The sequence below is a fragment of the Marmota marmota genome, unplaced genomic scaffold, assembly GCF_001458135.2.
Source record: "Marmota marmota marmota unplaced genomic scaffold, marMar, whole genome shotgun sequence".
Lineage (NCBI taxonomy): Eukaryota > Metazoa > Chordata > Mammalia > Rodentia > Sciuridae > Marmota > Marmota marmota.
The window spans coordinates 10,866,396-10,875,903 of NW_026000185.1; the positions used below are offsets into that span (position 1 = coordinate 10,866,396).

A 9,508-nucleotide genomic window follows, 5' to 3' on the forward strand; every position below is an offset into this window, starting at 1 on the left:
GTTTGTCCTCCCCAGGAAACTGTTACAGGTGGAGTGGGATGGGGAATACTCTGTTAAGCAAACAGCTATGAGACTTGAACTTCACAAGGGGGAGTGTCCCCTGTGTGTCTTGTTTATTGCCGACACAAAGCCTACAACATGGCCAAGTGCCTAGCAGGTATCGGCGCTCATTTGACCACCAGCCATCAGCAGCAAGTGAGAAGACAAAACCCACCTTTTCAAAAAAGTCGAACTAACCACAGAAAACGATACCAAGCTCAACACAGTCATGGTTTTATAAAATAGGAATGGGACTTTTGACCTTCATCAAACTGGAAGCCGAACAGACTCAATCTGAGTTCCAGGCCGGAAGGCAAACACAAGGCTCACGTGGCTTTATCACTTGGCCTCAGTTGCCTCCTCCAGAAACTGAATTCTGTTGTTCATTAATGAAAGGGAGCTTTATTTCCTTTTGCAAAAGAACACTGAGTCAGTCACACTTGGGTGAGTCCTTCTCACATAAAGACTGGGGGTAGAAGAGGTACTTAAAGTTGTACTTGGTACCGGCTAGGCAGTAAGCAATCTCCTTGTCACACTTACACAGGAGCTTCTGGCATTCATCATCCGTGGATCCTGGAAGGAGTGGAGAGACTGGGGTTAGACCCTGCAGAAACTCCAGGGTCAATGCCAGGGAAACCAGCACAGCTGGGCAGAACGGGTCAGGTGTGGCATGTGTGTGTGTGTGTGGAACGGGACATCTCACCAGGTGCTCTCCATCAGCTTGTCCCCTCCAGGAAGGAGGGCATGTCAGCCCCTGTGAAAAGGAACTTAAAATTTCAGATAGACAGTCTGATGTCCACACAATTCTGGCTTCTCTTCTGTGTCAACATTATTACTGTTTCACTTGGGGATCTGCTTAGATAAGACAGTAGGGGCCTGGCAGCCATCCAGGCCTGGTTTGACCCTCCTTCAGGCCATGTGACTTACCTAAACTTTCATTTAAAACAGGAGCAGTGCTGGAGAGGCAGCCCAGGGGTAGAGAGCACTGGCCTACCATACACAAGGTCCATCCCCAGCCCTCAAGAAAAGAAACGCCCTGACTGTAGGTAGCAATCACATGATCCCTATCACCCCTCCCTCCAGGGCTTACCTTTTGAGGACATGCAAAGATAAATCCCTCTAGCTGGGGAATTCCACTTAACTCATTAATTGGCTTGGGAAGACTTTGTAGTCTAAAAGTCATATGTTATTAATCTAGATGATGTCACTCTTTTGACAGCCATGGATACACCCACTGTCTTTTAGTGTGCACTTTTAATTTTTGACATAATGAACAACATTCACTATCAAATTCTTCTAATCTCCTTCAAAAGGCGTGGTGAAGAAGTGGGAGCTTGGAAAATGGCTAGCTCAGCCATGGTTTTAGAAGCTCTGTGCCTTTAAACACATGCATGAGAAACTAGAAAAATCAAACCTGGGCCAGGAGCGGTGGTACTTGCCTGTAATCCCAGCAACTCCAGAGGCTAAGGCAAGAGAATCTCAAATTCAAGGCCAATTTAAGCAACTAACTGAGGCCCTGTCTCAAAAAGGGCTGGAGATGTGGCTCAGTTGGTAAAGCGCCCCTGGGTTCAATTTCTAGTACCCTCCCCCCACTCAAAAAAAAAAAAAAAAACTCCTATGGAGATCAAGTTCTAGAATTAGTCTAGTTAGATGATGATGCCTGCCTGCCTGCAGGCTGTGAGGCTTCAACTGGGTGTGCGGGTTTTATAAAAAAGAAATTAGCAAGATTTGGTAGTCAAACTATCACTTAACACAGAGACACGTCCTCTTGTCTACTTGGAAAATAGAAGATTGGAAGGGAAAAATCTCACTCTAATTCATTTGTTAAGCTTCTGTGTAGAGCAAGGCACCCAGAAGAACAAGTCTCTGGTCCCCGACCTGAACAGTCTCCAAAGGCAGAGTCATCAGCACTCCACTTTGCAGAGAAGAAACCCAGGAAGGCATGGGGAGACCAGCACCCCCACCCAGCTCTGCCCAACTCAAGCCTCCGGCATCCAACTCCAGAGACGGGATGGGGTATTGATTCGGACCTTTAAAGTCCAAGTTATAACAGGATTATTTAAGAGTTTTACTGGCATGAGAAACAGCTTATAGGTAAGAGAAAAATAAGGGGTGCAAAACATACTATATATTTTTTTAAATAAATAATTTTTTAATATTTACCTTTCAGTTTTCAGTGGACACAACATTTTTATTTTATTTTTATGTGGTGCTGAGGATTGGACGCAGCGCCCCGCGCATGCCTGGCGAGCGCGTTACCGCTTGAGCCACATCCCCAGCCCCACCATTATATTTTTTAATTACATCTTCATAAAGGAAAACAGGAAAAACACCAGAATGGGGAGTTGTCTGGGGTAACATCATTGGGAGTTTAATTTCCTCCACTTTTATACCTTGTCATTTCAAACATTTCTACTTTGGGCCATATGATGCTTTCATCATGGAAAGAAAATCCATTTTATTAAAAGGATTTGAAGAGTAGCTATTTCATGGATTAATGTACAAAGTGGGGGATGCAGTTCAGTGGTAGAGTGTTTGCCTAGCATGTTCAAGGCCCTGTTTCCATCCCCAGCATCGCACACACAACACAAATGTACAGTATCTGTTAGATCAGAATGTCTACCTGTCATTCAGCAGCTGCACCCAAAGAAAGTGGTTGCTAGGAGCCAGGTGCAGCGGCTCACGCCTATAATCCTAGCAACTCAGGAGGCTAAGGCAGGAAGATCTCAGCAACTTAGTGAGACCCTGAGCAACTTAGCAAGACCCTGTCTCAAAATGAAAAGGGCTGCGGATGGGGCTCAGTGGTTAAGCACCCCTGGTTCAATCCCCAGTACCAAAAAAAAAAAAAAAAAAAAAAAAAAAAAAAAAAAAAAAGGAAGAAAGGAAGAGGCTTCTGGGAGCTTTGGTGACCCTCCTCTTCCCCAACTTTTATATTTTTTTTACTATAATTGATATATAATAGCTGCACATATTTATGAGGCACAGTGTGATATTTTGATACTCTCCCCCTTAGCCTATATAAATAAACACAATTTAAATCTTCTTTAAATGTCCTTACTGTGTAAATGTACCTCGTGACAAGCTCTCTGCCTGTCTCTTTAGATTGCCCCCCAGCCCTTTCTACGCTGTAGAGGAGCCCCCAATACAATATTGGACCCAGCAATTCTAGACTTGATGCTGCCCACAAAAATCCTCAAATAAAGGCACAAATATTTACAAACACCCCTGGTCTCTGCAACCTTGTGGAGCAGTTGATGGGGACATGGTCAAAATAAAGTACATTGATGACATGGACCAGCCATTCTCAACCATGGGCAGCTGAGCCTCCAGGGGGGCATCTGGCAACATCTACAGACATTTTAGTTTGTCACAATGGGGGAGGGGGGTGCTACCATCTAGTGGGTAGAACTAAAGATGCTGCTAAACATCTCACAGTGCACAGGACAGCCCCTGGCAACAGAGAATTATGTGGCCCAATATGTCAATAGTGTCAAGGGTGAAAAGCCCTGCCACAAGTTATATCTAGCTGTAGAGAAGTAACATCATCCAGGTATGGTGGAGCACACCTATAATCCCAGCTACTCTGGAGGCTGAGGCTGGAGGATTGTAAATTCATAGCCAAAGAGATCCTGTCTCAAAATTTTTTAAAGGGCCAGGGATGTAGTTCTGGGGTACAGCAACCTTGGGTTCAATAATCAGCCCAGCAAAATAAAAACATAAAAAACCCTCCCTGGGAGCTGAGGTTGTGGCTCAGTGGAAGAGCACTTGCCTAGCAGGTGTGAGGCACTGGGTTCTATTCTCAGCACCGCATATAAACAAATAAGTAAATAAAGGTCCATCAATAACTAATAAAAATATTTTTAAAAAACCCTCTCTGGTTCTTCCCCCCAAAAGAAAACATTCAATATCCCCCCTCATTTTCCAATACCATCACTACCACTCTTACCCTGGGCACTATACTCCAGCCTACACCATCCTCAAGCTCCGATGGACCACCCAGGCATCCTCCTGCTTCAGCCTTCCAAGCTGCTAGGATTACAGGCATGCACCACCACGACAAGATAACGACTATGTTTTATTATTCCCATTTTACAGAGGAGTAAAGTGAGACTCAGAAGGCGTCGGAAACTCAACCAGGGTCACAGAGCTGGGAAGGGGTGGACCAGGAGGGTGTACCTCCCACCTTCTCCCTGAACAAAAAAAAAGTTTCTTTTAAAAACAAGATGTAGGGGCTGGGGATGTGGCTCAAGCGGTAGCGCGCTCTCCTGGCATGCGTGCGGCCCGGGTTCGATCCTCAGCACCACATACAAAAAAAAAAAACAAAGATGTTGTGTCCTCCGAAAACTAAAAAATAAATATTAAAAATTCTCTCTCTCTCTCTCTCTCTCCCCCCTCTCTCTCACTCTATCTTTAAAAAAAATAATAATAAAAAAAATAAAAAATAAAAACAAGATGTAAGCCTGGAGCACTGTGGGGCATGTGGTGTGTGCCTGTAATCCTAGTGACTGGAAAGCCTGAGGCAGAAGGATTGCAAGTTCCAGGCCAGCCTCAACAATTCAGTGAAGCCCTGAGCAACTAGGGAGACCCTATCTCACAAACAGAAACAGAAAAAACAGGCTGGGGATATGGCTCTATGGCTAAGCACTCCTGGATTCAATCTCTGGTACAAAAAAAAAAAAAAAAAGCCTCATGGCTTCAGGAATCCAAAGGAACCATGCTGTTCAAGAAAAATAAAACTATAAGAGAAAAATAGCTACCACTGGTTAAGCTTAAAATTAAAACCTTAAAATAATTAAAACCTGCTAGTAAATATTATTGCAGGCTTAAATTTTTTAATATATTTGTCAAGCCCATAAATGGAAAATGAGCCAAACCTATAATTAAATAAACAACTGTGTTCAGAATATCTCCAAACAGAATAAGAGAATATTTTTATCCAAAAAATGCATAATAGATACTTTGGTTCTTTTCATTGGGTTTAGGGAGGACAGTTCTGTAAACGGGTACAGAATTCCACAGGCGAACACACCAATAAATATTTCATAAACATCCTTTTCGCATGGGTAGGAGCAAGCAGAACATGCAAATTGAAGAGAAAAGGAAAAGATCTTCAGCAGATCTCACCATTGAGCCATGTTTCAGCTCCCTGCTTGTGCTGCAAAAGGGCTGTTTAGGGCCATGTCGCCTCCCCCGGCCCCCGGCCTCAGTTTTCCTAACTTTAAATGACAGATTGCATAAGATGGTGCTGGGTCATACTCAAGTCCTACTGTGTGTTTTGTACTGGGGATTGAACCCAGGAATGCTCTACCACTGAGCCATATCCCAAGCCCTTTTTATGTTTTATTTTGAGACAGGGTCTTACTACGTTGCTGAGGCTGGCCTCAAATTTGTGATCCTGCCTGAATTTCTAGGATTACTGTGTCTCCATATGAATTCAGCTTTGTTCTTATGCCAGTTCTTCAACTCATACTATGGAGATATGGCTGAGAGTCCCTGCATATCTAAAATCACCCTCCAGTAACCATCATGATCACCTTCTGGCCTGCAGAGCAGACCTGTCACCAGAAGCTGGGGTTTTAGTGGACAGTCACACAGAGAGAAGACAGGGGGAGGAGAAGGGGAGGGAGAGAAGAAGAACTCCCATTCAATCTGCTTATCGTGTTACAAACCCTGCAACACGTAACTCGCAGGTAGGCGAACTGAGGCTTGAGCAAAGTGATGGAACCGTCATCCCTCTAGGGACAAGCCATTTTCAACACAGAAATGCCAAGAATATTCAAAAGAGAAAGAAAAGTCCCTTCAATAAAGGATGCAGGATAACATCATGCCAAAAACTGGATAACATCATGCCAAAAAACTAATTGGGCCCTTTCCACTCACTCTACGTATAAAAATTAACTCAAAAATAAATTAATAAATCTAAGAGTTTAAACTATAAAAACTAGGCTGGGTGTGATGGCACACACCTGTAATTCTAGAAACTCAGGCAGGATCACAAACTTGAGGCCAGCCTCAGCAACGTAGTAAGACCCTGTCTCAAAGTAAAACATAAAAAGGGCTGGGATATGGCTCAGTGGTAAAGCATTCCTGGGTTCAATCCCCAGTACAAAATAAAATAAAATAAAACTGTTAAGAGAAAACAGGTAAGCATTTCTGACCTTGAATTTGGCAATGGATTCTTAAGACATCAAAAATATGAGCCACAACAGACAAAGTAGGTGAACTGGATTTCACCAAAATTAAAAACTTTGGTGTATTGAGGACATTATCAAGAAAAAGAGCCAGGCATAATGATGCATGCCTATAGCCTCAGAAGCTCCAGAGGCTGAGGCAGGAGGATCACAAGGTCGAAGCCAGACTCAGCAAAATCGAGGCGCTGAGCAACTCAGTGAGACCCGGTCTCTAAATAAAATACAAAAAAGGGCTGGGGATGTGGCTCAGTGGTCGAGTGCCACTGAGTTCAATTCCTGGTACTCCCCAACGCCCCCCCACCAAAAAAAACCACAGAATTACCATATGACCCAGCACAGTCTTATATATGTGTGTAATGTGTTTGTGTGGGGTGTGTGTGTGTGTGTGTGTGTGTGTGTACTTTAACTAAAAACAGGTACTAAAATAAATGCTTTTTTGTGGATGTTCACAGCGGCACTATTCACAATAGCCAGAAGGTAGAAACAATTTAAATGGCCATCCTTGGAACCACCGCAGAATGAAAGGTGGCAGAGCCATACAGTAGAACACAATTTGGTCATAAAAGGAATGAAGCACCAAAATACCCTACGATGTGGGTGAACTTCCAAAATAGGGCACCAAGTGAAAGAAGCCGGGGTGGAGATCCACATACCGTGCAATTCCACTCATACCACTCACACTCATTTCTGCCTCTATGCACGTACCTAGTCTAAGATACCAAGTATCCTGGTACGTGCATAGAGGTAGAAATCACATTGACAGGCTTGTCCTTGAGGTCCAAGGTGTTCCCAAGATGGGGGGGGGCCTCAACTCTGCACAAGTGGGGTCTCTGCCACACGTGCAGGAAAGAATGTCAGCACTCGGCCTGGCTGTTAGGGTAGAGAGAGATTTATTTCGGAGAACAGACACACATTAAAGGGAGAATGCCAGCCATCTTCAGAGGGAGAGAGCAGCCCCTGGGTGAACAGCCCCTGGGTGTGGGGTGTTAATACTCATAGAGGGGCAGTTGGGGGCTGGACTAGAGGTGGAGCCAGGGTGGAGTCACACAATTTTGCACCAAGTTTTCCAGTTGCCCTCAATTATCTTTTGCAGGGAAGAGTGTGGGTCAAGGGCTAGGTCCAAGGGCTAGGGCAAGGGCACAGGCTAAGGACTTGGGCTAGCTTTCTTTGCTTTGCATTTCAATGGTTTCCTGCATTTGCTTTTCTAGGTAGACCCAGTCTATCTTTTTCTGCATCAGGTGCTGGTGATAAGGAGAAATGGGAGGGTGGGAGACTGGGGACTGGCTGTGGGTATAAGTTTTTTTTTTTTTTTTTTTGCTTGTTTGTGTGTGTGTGTGTGTTGCAGTGCTGGGGATTGAACCCAGGACCTTATGCATGCTAGGCAAGCATTCTGTTGTACAGCCACATCCCCAGTCCCTATTGGGTATATTTTTTGAGGGGAGGCATTGAAAATATTTTGATGATGGTTGGGTGACATTGTGACTATATTATAACTGAGTTGTATGCTTTAAAATGATGAATTTTGCATTATGTTTATTCTCAATTAAAAGCAAAAAAGTGATAGAAGCAGTTTTCTGGTTTATTTCTAACTCTTCAGATAAGTCTGAGTCTCACTGACTGAACTTTAAATTAATTCTGATTTTAAATTTAATTGAAAGGAAACTGTAAGTGGAAAGCACCACTGAGTCAGTCTGTCTCTCTCTCTCTCTCTTCCTCCCCCAGCTCCCTTTCTCTCTCTGGAGATTGAACCCAGGGGCACTCACCACTGAACTTCACTCCCAGCCCTTTTCATTTGGAGACAGGTTCTCCCTAAATTGCCCAAGCTGTCCTTGAACTTGCAATCCTCCTGCCTTAGCCTACTGAGTCACGGGGATTATAGGTGAACACCACCATGTGTGACTGAGTCTTAAAAATAAATGTCTCACTATTTTTTTTTTCATTGTTTTGTTTAAAAATCAGTAAGGTTGGGCTGAGGTGTGGCTCATTGTTAAAGCATTTGCCTAGTATGTGAGGTCCTAGGTTCCATCTCCAGTACCAGAATGAATGAATGAATAAACAAACAAACAAATAAAATAAGAAAGGTTGCCTTGGAGACACCTAACATTTTTAATTGTAGTTTTTCTCTTGATGTTAGGAGACATTAGTCAGGTACAATGAACACTGAGATGTTAGGATGCAGTATGATAATAATCATTCTCATGTTGCTTGTGGTTCAAGATAAACTAATACAGTGTGGAAACCAAAAAAAAAAAAAAAATTAATAAACCATTAGTAGATAGACAGTTACAAAGCCAAACCAGAGTTCAGTGTAGAACTCTTGGATACAGTTATCAGCCAGAGCGGTTTTCTCTGTTTACGAAGGAATCAAGCTTGTGGCCTAGCTCAGTGGTACAGTTGCCTTAGCATGTGCAAGTCCCTGGGTTCAACCCTCCATACCTCAGAATCAATCAATCAATTAAATAACTAAGTAAACAAGACTGTAATCCCAGCAATTTAGGCAGCTGAGGCAGAAGGATCACAAGTTCGAGACCAGCCTAGGTAACTTAGTGAGCTCTTATCTCAAAAAGTAAAAAGAGGGCTGGGGATGTAGCTCAGTTAGGTAGTGCACCCCTGGGGTTCCATTCCTGGAACCAGAAAAGCCAAACTAAACAAAAAAAAGAATCAGCAAATATTAGAGAGATGTGAAAGTTAAGCAGCGATGAACTGAGACTTTCTCCTCCCCTCCACACAATTAAAAGAGAATTGAAGGAGAAACAGCTTCCTCTTTGGGGGGCTCAGGGTGAGCTAAAGCTGCTGCCCTGCACTTGCCCAGTCCTGCCCTCAGTGGGGTGTCGCTGGGTCACTCTCAAGGCAGGTTCTCTGTTGGGTCACTTATTCCATGGCCCCTGCTATGCATGAGGCACAGTGTCCTGTCACTTCAACCTCATACCAGACAGGCTCCAATTCCACCCGCAGTGTACAGACTAGGAAACAGACACTGGGAGACCAGGGCTTGGCCAGTGAAATGAACTGGAAATGAACCGGCACAGGAATTTTTTTCTTTTAACATTTCGCTTCACCATTACCCACCCATTCCCCTGAGACAGGACAGAAGAAACAGGTAGAAAACAGACGTCAAGGAAGGACTAGTGGCGCCCCTGACCAGCGCGGGCAGCTGAACCAAAGTCACCTGTGTGAATTTGGGGTGACGCAAAATACCACACACAGAATACCTTTTATAAGCTTCAGGACGGCTTCCCCGTCTCCCGGCCTCAAGTTCCCCAAAATGGGGGGGGGGG

The 9,508-nt window shown here is 44.0% G+C and overlaps 1 protein-coding gene across 1 annotated transcript in view; it reads right to left on the reverse strand.

Annotated features, from left to right (window-relative positions):
• Positions 1-121: 121 nt before the first annotated feature.
• Positions 122-9,508, reverse strand: part of LOC107146814 (group 10 secretory phospholipase A2) — a 16,096-nt gene continuing 6,709 nt past the window's right edge. Inside the window, exon 4 of the mRNA XM_015491078.2 lies at positions 122-612. Coding sequence (XP_015346564.1) covers positions 470-612 — 143 coding nt within the window. The 3' untranslated portion in view covers positions 122-469. The remainder of the gene's footprint in view (positions 613-9,508) is intronic.